Source organism: Mustela putorius, unplaced genomic scaffold, assembly GCF_011764305.1.
Source record: "Mustela putorius furo isolate JIRA1106 unplaced genomic scaffold, ASM1176430v1.1 tig00003836_pilon_pilon_pilon, whole genome shotgun sequence".
Classification (NCBI taxonomy): domain Eukaryota; kingdom Metazoa; phylum Chordata; class Mammalia; order Carnivora; family Mustelidae; genus Mustela; species Mustela putorius.
In genome coordinates, this window is record NW_025421989.1 from 14737958 (window position 1) to 14754006 (window position 16049).

The 16049-nt window shown below is 44.7% G+C and overlaps 1 protein-coding gene and 1 pseudogene across 3 annotated transcripts in view; one reads left to right on the plus strand and one right to left on the minus strand.

The window, feature by feature from the left end:
• ADGRG2 (adhesion G protein-coupled receptor G2) overlaps nt 1-16049 on the minus strand; it is a 138969-nt gene that overhangs the window by 3490 nt on the left and 119430 nt on the right. For all 3 annotated transcript variants that reach the window (XM_045089355.1, XM_045089356.1, XM_045089354.1), the window contains 10 exons: nt 15401-15544; nt 14286-14408; nt 13591-13636; nt 13367-13470; nt 11707-11828; nt 9861-10129; nt 7122-7221; nt 6293-6576; nt 3899-4000; nt 2161-2313 (listed from right to left, as the gene is read on the minus strand). In XM_045089355.1, coding sequence (XP_044945290.1) covers nt 2161-2313; nt 3899-4000; nt 6293-6576; nt 7122-7221; nt 9861-10129; nt 11707-11828; nt 13367-13470; nt 13591-13636; nt 14286-14408; nt 15401-15544 — 1447 coding nt within the window. The remainder of the gene's footprint in view (nt 1-2160; nt 2314-3898; nt 4001-6292; nt 6577-7121; nt 7222-9860; nt 10130-11706; nt 11829-13366; nt 13471-13590; nt 13637-14285; nt 14409-15400; nt 15545-16049) is intronic.
• On the plus strand, nt 11435-11542 carry LOC123394761 (annotated as a pseudogene).

Below are 16049 nucleotides of genomic sequence, written 5' to 3' on the forward strand. Positions count from 1 at the left end.
CATATTCCTGCAGGGACGATCTGACCTGGTGAAATAAACCATTAAGCTTCCACCTTCTTTTTTGGAGTGGCCCATCGTATCCCTCATCCACCGCAGATCCTGGTGTGCAGCCCGAGGAGTCAGGGATGCCCATCTGATGAGCTTGCTACATGGTATTAAAAACTCGGCCGTTCCGGTGGCGAAAAATCTACCCCCACCCTCACTGTCGGCCACCAAAAACAGCTGTGTCAAATCAGCCGTGTCAAACAGCTGCACAAAAATGTATTGCTTCTATCAAATCTGACTGCCCGAAATATGGCAACACAGGCTAGGCAAGTGAGGCTTCATCGGTGAGTTGTTTCTAGAATATGGAAAACTCTGGCTTTAAGAGCACCAAACACTTCTGTCCAAGCCAACAGGCTTTCCAACATGTTGTAATTGCGAGGATTCAGGATGGCTTACCTCACACCTCTGAGTTCTCGGCTTTGAACTTGCTTTTTCATGCTAACTTACCAGCCAGTCTTAATCACTACTGCCTCTGCTCTCTTTACTTAGTCATTCCCCATGGAGCCATTTGTCCTAGAACTCAGAGCTCTTACCCTGACAACTGCTAAGGAGCTAAGGCCAAATGGTAGGTGTTTTCCATCTTCTACAATAATGGTTCTCAGTGAAGGGGAAGTGGGTGATTTTACCCCTCAGGGGACATTTCGCAATGTCTGAAGACATTTTTGGTTGTCACAGCTGGAGGTGAGGGGGCAGGTATGCCTGGTATCTGGTGGGTGGAAACCAGGGATGTTGCTAAACATCCCCCCAACCCCCAACCAACCGCATGGGACAGGCTTCCCCCCTCCCAAAACCAAACAGTTACCTAGCTCCAAATGTCATCTGTGCCAAGGTTGAGAAACCTCGACTTAGAGGGATCCTATTGAACTTTTAAAATTCTCTATAAACCAGCAGGGCCTCCCATCTTTAGGAGATTAGAATATAATTAAAATAATTATATTAAATTAAATTGATTAAATAATTAATATCCTAACACAATGAATAAAGGCAAATTCTCCAGGGAAGGCGACAGTATATGAGCAGAAATAGATGTTTTTATGAAAATGCTAAAGATGTATTAAGAAGCCAAAGACGAATGAAGTACATAAGCCTTTATGAGTAATGGACAACCCCAGTGTATGAAAGAAAGAAAATATAATGGAAGTTTCAGCTAGAAATGTCAGAATTAGTATAAGGAGGCGTTGCAGCAAAAACCTATTCATATACTGGCGACACACATGGTTCCTGGAACTGGCCTCAATTCATCCTGGCAGTGTTTGATACATTAATAGGGATCTGGGCACTGCCACCAGGCAGCCATGCTGTGGAAAAGAATGGACAAACACAACAAGCAAAAAATAGGAAGGTTTAAAAGTATTGAAAATATGTATGATTCCAGATGTACTATAAAAATCAATATGGGGGCGCCTAGGTGATCTCAGGGTCCTGGGATCGAGTCCCGTGTCGGGCTCTCTGCTCAGCAGGAAGCCTGCTTCCTCCTCTCTCTCTCTCTGCCTGCCTCTCTGCCTACTTGTGATCTCTCTCTCTCTGTCAAATAAATAAATAAATAATCTTTAAAAAAAAAAATCAATATGGTCTCGGGCACCTGGGTGGCTCAGTGGGTTAAGCTGCTGCCTTCGTCTCGGGTCATGATCTCAGGGTCCTGGGATCGAGTCCCATATCAGGCTCTCTGCTCAGCGGGGAGCCTGCTTCCCCCCTTCTCTCTCTCTGCCTGCCTCTCTGCCTACTTGTGATATCTCTCTGTCAAATAAATAAAGAAAATCTTTTTAAAAAAAATCAATATGGTCTTAACTATGTTCTGTACAGCTTATACAGCAGGAGCACGGCACTGAGGTTTCTGGGCAGCCCTTAAATTAGGGTTTGCAACGTGAAACATTTTAGGTCATCATGAAGTCCCATCATGAAAAACTAAACCTTAAAAAAAACTGCTTTTCCGGTATTTGCTCTCAACTGAATACATCTGAGTTAGTAAACTTTCTGTTCCGTAAGGGAGCCGCATTTCGATCCACTCGTCATAGGTACTTTTTCTCTCTGCTTAGCAAAAATGCCTCGAAAGGAGAAAACTACTTTAATAAAACAAACACTGGTTTGAGAAGTACTACGTTGAGGGATACGTACCGTTGCCGCTCGCAAGGCCCGAGCAATCGGTATTCACCAGCAGCGTGGTGGAGTGCGTGGAGTTACTGTTTGACTGTAAGGAATTTGAAGAGCTGGACACTCCTTGGTTTACAGTCTGCTTCTTTAAACCATTAGTAGCAGTTTTACTCCAGTCTACAGCAGAATAAGCATTTCAGAGAAATAGGGCGGAATGTTGAAGCTCAAATGCAAGAGACAGATCACAGTGGAACTCGTTCTCGCAACCCATCTCACTGCCTCTTCTTACAAAGGAGTCACACACTTCACTAATTGTGTGATCAAATGTGTGTGCATGTCAGACTATTTACCTTTTTGTCCTCTAAAGGACCATCTAGTTAAAAGTAGCCTACATTCAGGCCACGCTGATTTGATTGTGTCTATAGATAGCCGCTGAATTAGGCACTGCCCAGAGCTGAGGATGGTCTTAAGAAGAACACAAGATTAGGGGTGCCTGGTGGCTCAGTGGGTTAAAGCCTCTGCCTTCGGCTCAGATCATGATCCTAGGATACTGGGATCCAGCCCCGGCATCAGGCTTTCTGCTCAGCGGGGAGCCTGCTTCTCCATCTCTCTCTGCCTGCCTCTCTGCCTACTTGTGATCTCTGTCTATCAAATAAATAAATAAAATCTTTAAAAAAGAAGAAGAAGAACACAAGATGGGGCTCCTGCCTGCCTGGCTCAGGGGGTTAAGTATCTGCCTTCAGCTTGGGTCATGATCCCGGGGTTCTGGGATGGAGTCCTGCATCAGGCTCCCTGCTCAGTGGGGAGTCTGCTTCTCCCTCTCCCTGTACAGCTCGCCCTTTGTGTGTGCTCTGACTCTCTCTCTCAAAGGAATAAATAAAATCTTTAAAAAAGGAACACAAGAACTGTGTTGTGGCGATGGGTGGCTCTTATATGACTTAACAGGACCAGACTATATGTATTGCCATTTTCTGAGGGCAAATCTACTGCCAGCAGGCCTCTGCTGTACGGTAAAGGTGGCATTCATGTAAAAGGAATTTATATTTTCAAACAGTACTTCAGTTTTCTTATCTTCTTGAAAAGGAGCCATTTGCTCTGCAACACAGGGAACGCCTGAAAATAACTTCAAAATAACCAAGGTATGCTAAAACTCCTACACGACGTCTGGCCCACTAACAAATTAAGCAACAGACAACCAGGACCTGTAGAAAAAAACATTTGAGCCAAAGGTGGTTTTTTTTTTGGTCTTTTCAAATAAGAAACTAATATGCTCTATTAAAGAATTATAGAATTCTTTTAATGCTTTTAAGTCCAGTTCGTTGACATATAGTGCACTATTAGTTTCAGGGGTACGCCATAGTGACTTAGCCCTTCCACACGTGCTGAGAGCTCATCCCGGACACATGCTCTCCAGAGTCCTCATCACCTGTTTCACCCCCCCCCCCCAGGTTGAGCCAATGCTTACCAAGTTCTAAAGGGAAATAAGACAAATGACTTCGGAGAAACGGAAAACCTGAGCTCAAAAGGAAAAATTGACCTCTCGTTTCATTTAAGAACCAATGAGCCCGTTAATCCTACTGTTCACAAAATTCCCAGATTATAAGCAATTACTTTTTAATTCACCACAGCTTTTCCCCCTAATGTTCACAATTGGAATCCGTTCATTGATTTCCTGATCCGACAGCCCTCTGGCATGGATTGCTTTAGATCTTAACTTCTGTCTTTTCCTCAAGATTTAAGGGAGAAAAAGGTCAATCTTTACCAGAATTTTCAGCCAGCCGTAACTTTCCACAACAAAGATACCGCCTCCATTGCTTTCTGACGTTCTCTTTTGCTACGCAGTAAAAGATGAATATGAAAAATCCTATGGAGGAGAAATAAACAAACCAACCTGTAATGTAATCCCAGACTGAGACCTGAGCTTCCTTTGCACAAAGATAAAATCTTTGGCAGCCATAGGCAAAGTGAAATTTTGCAAATTGGAAAAAAAAAAAAAAAAGTTCAAAGCGTTTAGAAAGTCTGCTATTGGAAGGCACCCTGAAGAGACTCTCTTTGTAAGATAAAAACTTATGAGAGGAACGGTAACTCCCCGTTTCCGAAATTCAACGGTCTCTCCTCTCATATCCTATCCTTGGCATTCTCGATCTTTCCAAGTACAAGTCCTCCACTCCCCTCAGGATGCCAGCTCAGACCTAGGCTCCTCCTTCTCACGCTTCCATATTTATGTTCCGTCTTCATGCCCTGTCAAGTGCCACATCCTCCTGGCTCTCAAAGCCCCAGTTCCTCTTCTCCGGCCCTCAGCAGAGTCCTTTGCCTGGGCCCTTCCCTCGTCCTCCCAAGCCCGGTGCCCCACAGTGATGCCCTTGTCTGCCTTCCAGGCTCCCTCTAATCTGTTCAAGGAAATTTCCCACTGGTGTCCTGGCCACAAAGAGAGCAACACTACAGACGTGAAGAAGGACTCGGGTTCTGCCTCCTCCTAACCCACCTTCTTCCTGGTCCTGCAACACAGGGCCCCAAGCTACTACCACGGCTCAAGGCTTTTGCCCATAAATATTTACCGAATGAAGGGGCGACTTCTGAACTCTCCCTCTCCTGAAACCCCAATCGATCTTGTAAAATCTTCCTTTTAAGGGTCAGGTTTCCTTCCAGTACACTACACGTGCCCATCCTGGAACCTGCCATCTTGACTACCGCTCACCCCTCTTTATCGGCCACCCTTGGGCAGCCCGTTGGCTGCAGAAGAGGAAAAATGGCAGGTATGAGAGCGATCCAGATGGGCCTACCTAAGTCCCAACTCAGAACCTACACTCAGCTTTCCTAAACCCCAAAGCCCAGTGAATTAGGCTTCAGTTCCCTTTTGTAAATGAAGGGACGCATTCCTTTCATTTATTCCTATTCAAATGAGAAGACATTCTGGGGGAAATGAAGAGCTAGAAGCAGGATCGGTTTCCGCAACAAATATGAGGATAGGTACCTTGCTTTTGTGTTTGTGATTAGTGTGATTTGGGCATATTTCTTTTTTTCTTTTAGCACGCCATTATGGCACATAAAACTTTCCTGTTTAATACTATGTAGTAGAACACCTGGATATACTATTGTTTAATACTATGTAGAACACCTGGATATACTAGTTCAGGAACTGATACATTGTGAGTTAAAATTAACAGGGGCGCCTGGGATCTTGATCTTGATCCTCAGCCCCTCCTCTCTCTCTCTCTCTCTCTCTCTCTCAAATAATAAATAAATCTCTAAATACACAAAATCTTTTTTTAAAAAAATCTAACAAACCATGTAACCAACAAGTATATTAAATGGCTTCCTCCGAATGAGGCATTTGAATTCAATCTCAGCTTGGGATTTCTTTGAAAACCGGCAAAACCATCTACTGCCAGAAAGAACTGCTGGGTGGGCGGGGAGGACCCTGTGGGAGCTAGGAGCTAAGAACAACAGGAAGGAAAAGATGAAACAGGGAGACCAGGATGAATGGAAAGGCATCCCAGCAGATTTGGAATAAAAGGAAACCAAGGGAGGGCGCCGGGTGGCTCAGTGGGTTGAGCCGCTGCCTTCGGCTCAGGTCATGATCTCAGGGTCCTGGGATCGAGCCCCGCATCGGGCTCTCTGCTCAGCAGGGATTTTGCTTCTCCTTCTCTCTCTGCCTGCCTCTCTGCCTACTTGTGATCTCTCTCTGTCAAATAAATAAATAAAAATCTTTAAAAAAAAAAAAAAAAGGAAACCAAGGGACATGAATTATCGTTATTGTTATGTAAACCTATTAGCCTGCTTAGCATTTAATGCCCAAATACCTCCATTGAAAATTAATTAGTGCTGACAAATCTTTTATACAGTTAATAAGAGTCACTGGGCCTGGCTGTGGCCACTTGGCTCTATCTTTTGACTTCAGGTTTCTCATTGTCTTCACATCAAACAGATCTAGAAGGCAGGCGCAGCCAGAAGTCACTGGGACATTTGTGGTTATGGAGGAGGAGGAAAAAAGTACCCGTTTCTTCCAAGGATCTCCAAGCCCCCTTTTCCGGAGATGAATCTGTTTTCAACAAGTCTTAAGCTCCGAAATGAGCCACTTCAAAGATACTCTAACTCTTAGACATTGTCAGCTCGACTGGGATCATTCATGCCCGGCTGGCGCTGTAGAGCTCACCTTGTAAGGTGTTAAAGATGGCGAAGAGATACATGAAAGTGACGTTAACTGGTCCCCAGGCGAAGAAGGCAAAACCCCAAGTGATGCCCAGTAAAAACGTAAGGCCGGCAACGCTCCTGAGGTCTTGAATACTGGTTTTCCGCTGGGCTCCCAGTTGTTTCTTCTTTTTAATTCGACAGAGCTGAACCAGGACCACGATGAACATGCTGACGTTCAGCAAAAATATCACACAGAAATATCCCACAACTGTAATATAGAATACAGCATTGCTGTTGATCCAGCAACTGGAATTTGGGGGGAAAAACAATGGGGAACATATTACAGTGCTGAAATATGGTTCAAAATGATACAATGAATCTTTATCGTTTTACTGAGACATCTCCTAAAAGTATAAGAGAAAAAAAAAAGATAAAACCGCCTGCCCTCCAACCACCACTTAAAGCTCAAAGGAAAAAAAAAACAAAACACGAGGAGTTTATTTTAGGACGCTTGGTGATTAGAAGTATTTAAAACTTATTCTTTGGAAACATTCAGGATTTTATCCCCTTTAAATCTTAGCAACTCTATCCATGAGTCTTTACTGGTAGCTAGTATTTCCTTTTTATCAGAGGCTTAGAAAAGTATTTTCAAAATACTTCCAATTCGTTTTTTTTATACTTAAGTAGGAGCGTGGCATTTCTGACTAGCTTATCTCATTACACACATAACTGAGAAGACTGGATTTTATTAGGATGAGAGTCGGAGTCGATACGCCGATTACATACTCCACTTTCTTGGAGAATTCTGTTTTCCAGTTCACTTAACATTCCCTCAGGGGCTTTGTACTCACAAGTCATCAGGTGAGCCATTGGGGAATTTCCCATAGGATCCGAGGCCATAGTTACTTGGGGATATAGCCAAGACGATGGTCACGACCACAGCTGGTACCCCTGGGGGATGGGAAAACATCAGTCACACGGAGTTCTAGTAACCAAGGTGTTGAAAAGAAAGACTGGAGATCACGTTCTATTTTCCTCAGGTAGCAGACTGGTGAGCTGTTCGGCAAACCCTGCTTCTCCTTCTCCTTGGCACGCGGCTGGACCTCTCCCAGCCTGCTTTGCAGCTCGGTGTATGTGGCCACGTTACCAGGTTATGGCCAATGAGATATTGACAAAAGTGCTCTGCTCTACCTCTATGCTTGTCCCACAGAAACTTCCTATAGGAGATCCTCCACTCTTTCTTCTCTCAAATTCATGGCAACTTTGGAAGCCCTGTCCTGAGGGAGAGTTTCCAATACCTTGGATCCTGACTAACCTCGAGACCACAGACCTCTCTGGTCCTGCTAACTGGACTGTGTGTGAGAAATTATCTTCTTCTGAGGTTTTTTGTTGTTGTTGTTTTTGGTCGGCTACAGTAGCTCGAGTTACCCTTAACTTACACACACCTGGAATGTAATTTTGAGGCTCAGATGGCCAGCAAAGTAAAAGACTCGAAAATGTAAACAACAGAGTAGGGTTATCAGCCACTCCTGGCAAATCTTCCATTATGAACCCCAAATCCTTCACTGATTATCTGGAACCCACTGACGGACTGGGGAGCAGACCCGGTTGATCTGGGGGTGCTGACTGCCGCCATACTGGCTCTTTCAAGGGCTTACTGGTGCTTCCACAAAGCAGCAGCACAATGAGAAGGCTCTTCCCAGTTTAAAATGGCATTGGGTTGGGAAGGAATCCCTTTCACCCCCATCCCATCACCCCTCAGCCGACTCCATGCAGACAGCTCACACTCTGGGCATAAAGACCAGCCTGACATCCAATCTCAAGTGTCTGGGAAATAAAAAAACAATTCTTCCTCATAAGTTGGGGCACCTGGTACAGTGTAACATAATATTTCATTGAATTCTTTTGTATTTGTACCTTACAGAGACACTAATATACGATGACTTCCTAAGTGAAACACTTTCCTAAAAAGAAAATCCTGGGGTCGTGGAACTTGCCCAGGACCGAGAATGTGGCCGTTTGATATTCCACAAAGACTGAATCCATGCCCAATGTCAGAAGCGGTGCTTGATTTTTCTAGGAAGAAGCGACTCATCTCTCTGGAAAGATGTTCTGTTATTCTTAACAGAGATATAATGACAGGTGGGTGACAAGAGTGGTAAAGGGTCTGCGGTACTGCTGTGTAGAGAACAGCTGAAGGAATATTTAGCCTGAGAAAGAAGACACGGAGGGATGGCGGCTCTAATTCAGTGGAAAGGACACGCATGAGAAATCAGAAAGCCCGGCAGGGCTGCTCTCAAACTATGTGAATTGGGTAAACCACGTCATCACTTTAAGCTGGTTTCCTTACCTGGTGTTAGCAATAAATTGCCTTGTGGTAACTTCACAGGCTTGTCTTTCATGGGGTTACTTATATGAAAATACATGGAAAAACGGCATTTTTCACAGTGTTCTATACTACTTGTAGATTATCGAAAGGGCTCTTTGGCAGAGAGGAATCAGCTTATTATTTTTTTGCCTCACAAAGCAAAAATAAGACCACTGGGTGAGTGCCGCCGGAGAGCCAAGTGAACTTAATGGGAAATCAGAGCTGTAGGGCTTTAGAAAATGGTTATTGGCTGCTTCGTAAGGTATTAAAAACCAGACAACAGACCTAGAATTGAGTCACTTATGGCAAGCCCCGGGTCATGAAACTGAGACTTGACTTAATTACAATTTCAGCTCTCCCAGAAATGGAATCTTAAACCGGGAATCACATTATTAGCGCTAGTTAGGTAATCTGCCTGATGGACACTTCTGTCATCCCCTAAAGGAAAGGAACCTGGCCATAACAAACTTGCTTTTTTGCCTAGCATAACTTGGTTATTCCTGTTTCCTTTTGCCTGTCAACATCTTTCCTTTTGTACAACTCCTTTTTTTTTTTAAGATTTTATTTATTTATTTTATTTGTTTGACAGAGATCACAAATAGGCAGAGTCATGCAAAGAGAGAGGAGGAAGCAGGCTCCCTGCTGAGCAGAGACACCCCTCCCCCATGCAGGGCTTGATCCCAAGACCCTGGGATCATGGCCTGAGCCGAAGGCAGAGGCTTTAACCCACTGAGCCACCCAGGCGCCCCTGTACAGCTCCTTTCTGTCTGCTAAACTGGATGCTATTGATTCATGAATTCCCTGAATAGAGCTAATAAGATCTGTAAAATTTAGCCAGTTGAATTTTTTCTTTTTTTAACAAAGAGAATGAGCTCCCTAATAACAGAAGTGTTCAAGCACAGGTTAGATTACCTGACAGGGTTATGACATCGAGACCCACACTGGGCTCTGCACTCAGCACAGAGTCTGCTCAAGGTTCTCTCTCCCTCTCCCTCTGCCCGCCCCTCTAAAACAAATAGACAAATCCTAAAAAAGAAAAAAGAGAGAGAGACTGGACAAGGTTGCCCTTTGGGCAGGGCACCATTTAAGGACAATGCAGCTGTTTAAGAAACCTGCTAAGTAGGACCTGCTTTACTATTGTCTCTACCTGATGAAAAACCAGAATAGCACAGCAAGAGCTTTGGAGAAAGCCCAGGCAATGTGCAAGCCAAATTATACATACCCCAACCAACAATGCAGAATTTGAGGATGTATTTCCGGATGTAAGTATTAAACACTTTCACAAGGGCCAGATACATGTGGAATGCTTCCAGGCCCATCCAGGTGAATGAGACCAACAGAAAATAGTGCAGAAATACAGCCACGGAGATGCAGAGGCCTCGCATGTCGTACAGAGCTATCCACGAGTCCAAGAGGAACACCAGGTTCAGTAGGAGCAGAGCCGCACACAGCTGGATGAGGATTTTGGAAGGATAATCCCTCCGAAGCTTCCTAAAAGGAGAGGACAAGAAAAGAATTAGCACCGCAATCTGACAAGCCTTATGTGAGCATATCTAAGAAATGTATTTGTGTTCTTTGGTCAAGGTCTGTATGCCTCAATTTCTTCCCTGTGTGTGTCCCGGTGGGGCTGGGGGCAGGCATTAAAACTCAGCAACCCAAAGAGCAACAAAGGAAAACCCGAATCAGAGTATCTGCTGTCCTAACAATATGGAAAATCTCTATTCACAGTTCCGGAGAACCTTTCACGTGCTGACGGCTGACCCATCCTTTTAAGTAATTTGTAGTGGAATCGATCGAGTGCCCACCCTCATTTCTCCCCAAATGACTTTGAAAAGCACTGCTGTTGCTTCTCCTACATTCAGATCTTCAAAACCGAACCAGATCCCCTATTATGCTATTAGTTAAAATGAGATCATGGAAAGAAGAGTTTAAACTATAGCTAAATGAAAGAGGCAGAGGAAATCAGAGCGAACTGATGACATGTGCATGTCTATGTGTGAGAAATTGGGACCTGGTAAAATCATTCTGAGTCATGGCTGGCCTGATGGTCATTTAGTCTCATTAATCCTATTAACCCTCAGTTTGGCACTGCAAGTCAATTTCTACATTTCCTAAGCAGTGTCCAAAATCCAAACCCCAGAACTTACATACTCTTTAATTTAGTTAATGTATTGAAAGTGCCTATTTTCTTGTTTTCCCAACAGAATTTGTTGGAATCCGCCCCCCACACACCCCCCCACATTCCAAAATGACCAAAGGGACCCTTCATGTAAGCCAAGAAGAAGATGCCATTATTTGTAATGCATTCTGGTTGGACTTACAAAACTGCACTCATGAAATATCGATCTTTTTCAGGGAGGTCTTATGCCTCTTATTCTTCTTCATCCTCATACCTGCTACTGTTTTTAATCTTTTGTTTACTCAGTATGACTTAGAAACTCAGTAACTTGAGAGCTCTTATGCTGTAGGCAAAGCTATGGTCTATCATCAGATGAGAAGCTCTTGAGTTTCAAGGTCTGCCTCCATCTTTCATTTTACACCTGATGTCAGCTAGGCAGCAGGCATCATTCTAGGGTAAAAAGATGATTAAGACACAACCTCTGGGGCACCTGGGTGGCTCAGTGGGTTAAAGCCTCTGCCTTCGGCTCAGGTCATGATCCCAGGGTCCTGGGATCGAGCCCTGCATCGGGCTCTCTGCTCAGCAGGGAGCCTGCTTCCCTTCCTCTCTCTGCCTGCCTCTCTGCCTACTTGTGGTCTCTCTGTCAAATAAATAAATAAAATCTTTTTTTTACAAAAAGCTTTGCACAGTGGCAGTATTGTAGCCAATGAGGTTTATCCGAGGCGTGATTATTGCTAATTAAAAAAAAAAAAAAAAAAAAAGACAATCTCTGCCTTCACTAAGTGTACAAACTAGTAGAAGGAAGTAAGCATTTTAACCAAAAAGTCCCACGAAGTTTCGCATACAGGTGGCACCACTGGATGGTAAGCCAAGGAGCACACATGATACATTTTGGCAGTGGAGATGGGTGCTGCATCCTACACCCCAAGTGTCTTGTGTGGATACTCACTCAAAGGCTAAGTAGGTTACCAGAGTAACTGACAGAAAAATTGATGAAAGCCCACAACCAATATAGGTGATAAACGTCAGAGCCATCATCTGAGAAGGTGGCAAGGATGTCCGAGATAGATCCTGCAAAATAAAACACTGCTTTCAAGACCAAATATTTTCAATACATTAAAGAGCCATGGTTTACATTTATTATTATAAACCAATAATAACCAGTAATAATAATATTATTAGAGTATTCGAAGTGCCCATCCATAGTTTAGTCAACAAACCTACAAGGTAGACCCAATTATTATCATCACATAAAAATAGTGAAACCGAGGCCCAGAGAGGGTCAATAATTTGCCCAAGGGCACCCAAGTATGAAATGGAGGAGCCGGGCCCCAAATTCTGGTCTGGTGGACTCCATAGCCCATGTATGTGAGAGGTACAGCCGGTTTCATTCCACTTTCCCAGAGCAGCCACCCGACCAGCCTCCTTGGCCAGCTGTCAGTGTTGGGAAGAGAATCCGTCCGGTCAGTGAGGCGGCTGCTTACGATGCACTGGGAAAGCACTGGGCTAGGAGCCTAATGACCTGAATTTGGCTTCAGACTCTTCCACTTCTTAGTTCTATTACTAGGACACTGGCCATCCAAAGTCTTAATTCCAGCTTCCTATAACAGTAACAACACCCCATTCCGCCTGTCTCATAGGACTGTTGGAGAGATTACATAAGAAAACTGAGGACAGAGCTTTTTATGAAAAAAGCAATGTTTTTAAAGATTTTGTTTATTTGACAGAGACACAGCAAGCAAGGGAACATAAGCAGGGGGAGGGGGAGAGGGAGAAGCAGGCTTCTTGCCAAACAGGGAGCCGGATGCGGGGCTCAATCCCAGGACCCTGGGATCATGACCAGAGCCAAAGGCATGACTGAGCCACCCAGACGCCCTTTATGAAAAATTTAAACTGCGGTGCCTGGGTGGCTCAGTTGGTGAAACATCTGCCTGGCTCTGGTCATGATCTCAGGGTCTTAGATCCAGTCCTGTGTCGGGCTCCCTGCTGGGCAGGGAGCCTGCTTCTCCCTCTCCTGCCCGCTCCAGCTCTCTCTCTTTCTCTCTCTCAAATAAATAAATAAAATCTTTTAAAAAAAAAAAAAAAGGAGGGTTTAAAGGGCAATGCAAACTAAACAATTTTTCTTACCCATTTTAATCTGAATCCCCTAGGCGCTGTTATTTAAAAGAGGAAAATTTATGTGTAAAAATAGACTGGGGGGAAAGCAAACATTCCACTGTCAAATACTATCTTTCTTTTTCTTTTCTTAAAAAGATTTTATTTACTTGAGAGAGAGACAGAGAGAAAGAGAGCACAAGCAGGGGGAGCCACAGAGGGAGAAGCAGGCTCCCCGCTGAGCAGGGAGGCTGACACGCCCGAGGCTTGATCCCAGGACCCTGGAATCATGACCTGACCTGAGAGCCGACACTAAACTGACTGAGCCATCCCAGCACCCCAAGTTATTATCTTTCAAGTGCATTTGCTCATTGGAGGAGTAATTTCATTGTTTTGTAAGTTTGCTACAATATCCTATCTGCTGATCAAATTCATCCATCACATTAGACATCATGTCGGGAAGCCTGGCTGTCCCGCAGACCCAGAGTCAAAAGCCATGTAGCATGGGTCATTACCAGTAGGACGCCAAAGCTTGTAAGGTGGCTGCACGTACAGACGGTCTCGTTCTGCTTCCTGTCTTTCACAGAGCAGCCATCCGACGACCAGCCTCCTCGGCCACCTGGTGGTATTGGGAAGAGTATCTGTCCCGTCAGCGAGGCCATGGTCTCAATGATTGCCCCTTCTTCCTCTTCTCCACCCCCGCCCACTCGAGACTGAAAAAGGTACGACTGGTACCTACCATTTCTGCCCAAGTCCCAAAATACACATCTCACGGTTAAGTCATCCTGCCGTGGAAAGATAAGTGACAAATAATCAATTCATGGAACTGAAAAAACTGAAAAGCAATTGGAAAAACAGTATGAAATTTTCAAATTGCAGAATCTCATTCTTGATACTGGGAGAATTCTTATTGTATTCTAGTCCCTAGCAGCAAGTGCATCCCTCATAGGTCAGCACTCCTTAAACTCAGCCGTTGTGCACAGGAACCACCTTGAGGCCTTGCTGAAATGCACGTTCTGATTCCAGGGATCAGCATGGGGCCTCAAAGTGGGCATTTCTCACAAGTGCCCAGCTGATGGTGAAGGTACAGGCCTGCAGACCAGACGTTGAGTAGTATGGTCACAGATACTGTTCAATCTAAACGGAAATGAGAGATGTTTTCCCTTTGGGGGTGAGAATCAGACCTGTAGCCGCAGATCTTAATGCACTAAACTAGACAGTAGCTGGCTTTTGTGCTGCACCTTCTTGGGAATGAGGTGATCAGTTATTAGGCAGGCTAAAACCCAGCAGAGCGACCCTATGATCCTAGCCTCACACGCTGCCCTTAACCGAGTGTGAGATTCCACTCCATCTCCTTCTTTCAGGCCAAGTCTGACAGATGTGGTTTGCGCAAGCGCATGTGGTCCAAGGAGAGACCAGATGGGCCTCCCACACCTGGCTTGGGGTGATGTGCTTTAAGGTGACCGTCACGTTTCTTGCCAAGTTCTTGACCGTCAGGTTTGCCACGCTGGACGATATGACGTAGCTGATCAGAGAGAGGTTCTCCAGGGCAGGGTCCTAGCACACCAAAGAATCAACAAGATGGCTTTTAGAGCAGGAAGGGACCCTGAAGAACAGGAAGTTCACACGGTTGATTTTATAATCCAGGTGAGAAATTGAAATTGAGGGTCAGGGAGTAACCCCTGGGAAAGTCCCTTTACTCCTTGGTGGGCCCACGATTGGAAACAGAGCCTGCTCCGCCATACCGTGCTCTAGCTACTGACGGAAATTTCACAGACCGACAGAACAGGACCCTCAGGAACTGTCAAGAGAATCGAACATGAAGCTGCTTAAACTGTGTGTTCTCAAGCAAGTTAAGCTCTCTGCACTTCCTTGCCCTTATCTGCAAAGTTGGCATAGTGGTTGAATACTTCCTCCCTCACAGGGTCGTTGGGAGGATTAAAGTTAACATTTCCGGGGGGCCTGGGTGGCTCAGTGGGTTAAGCCTCTGCCTTCAGCTCAGGTCATGATCTCAGGGTCCTGGGATGGAGCCCCGCATGGACTCTCTGCTCAGCAGGGAGCTTGCTTCCTCCTCTTTATCTCTGCCTGCCACTCTGCCTACTTGTGGTCTCTGTCTGTCAAATAAATAAATAAAATCTTTAAAAAAAAAAAAAGTTAACATTTCTGAGTGCACAGTAGCAGGCTAACATTAGTTAGCCTTATTTATCCTTAGGTTCTGTTTAAAAACAAACTGGAAGGGCACTTGGGTGATGGCGAGTGGTTAAGCATCTGACTCCTGGTTTCCGGTCAAGTCATGATCTCAGAGTCAGGAGATGGAGCCCTGTGTTGGACTCTGTGCTCAGCGGGGAGTCTGCGGAGAGTTTTTCTCTCCTTCCCCCTTGGCCCCCTGGCCCATTGCACGCTCTCTCTCTCTCTCTCTCAAATAAACAAATAATCCTCTGAGATAAATAAATCAAAATAAATTGCCGCTTTCGTGGAGAATGAAAAGAAACGAAACTGCCCCCTTCCAAAATAAAACCTAAACCCAAAGCAGTTAGCATTAACCTTACCTGAAACAGGGCAGGTGTTTCAAAGAAGTTAAACTGAATCCTGGAAGCGAGCTCCACATCATTAGCTGGTAAATTACTCATCAGTGATGATGGCAGTGTAATAACACCAATGCTGTTCTCAGGAGGGCGGGTTTCCAGAGAAACCTGAAAATCAAGTAAGAGATAATAAAAATGCCTGGGGCTAGTATAATGAATAGATGGAAAACGTAAGGACTAATTAAGGAGGAGGATCCTGTAAAGGCATTTATTTGTGGTAACCTCTGTCAAATCGGTTATCGTCTCTCTGATTGCTATGAAACTGGAGAGGATGTATAATAGAGAGACAAGTCCTCAGAGCAGGAAAGGGAACATTTTAAAGATATATGGAAACCATCGGAAAGTGTAGGATGTTCTGTGTCAATTATAGCTCAACAAACCTGGGGCTGGGGTGGAGGGCAGGTGCTGAAAACCGTAACTGCAGACACACATCAACTGGCCGCCTGTTAGGGCAAAGTCTTTGTAGAACCACATGCACTAAACTTGAAAAGGGAGAACTATACAAATTAAGTTAAAAGGCAAAAAGGGCAAGACTTGGTCTGACTTGGGCATTGCCAGCCCCAATCCCTCTAATAGGTGGATAGAAAACGCTAGAAGCAGGACTGATACTCAG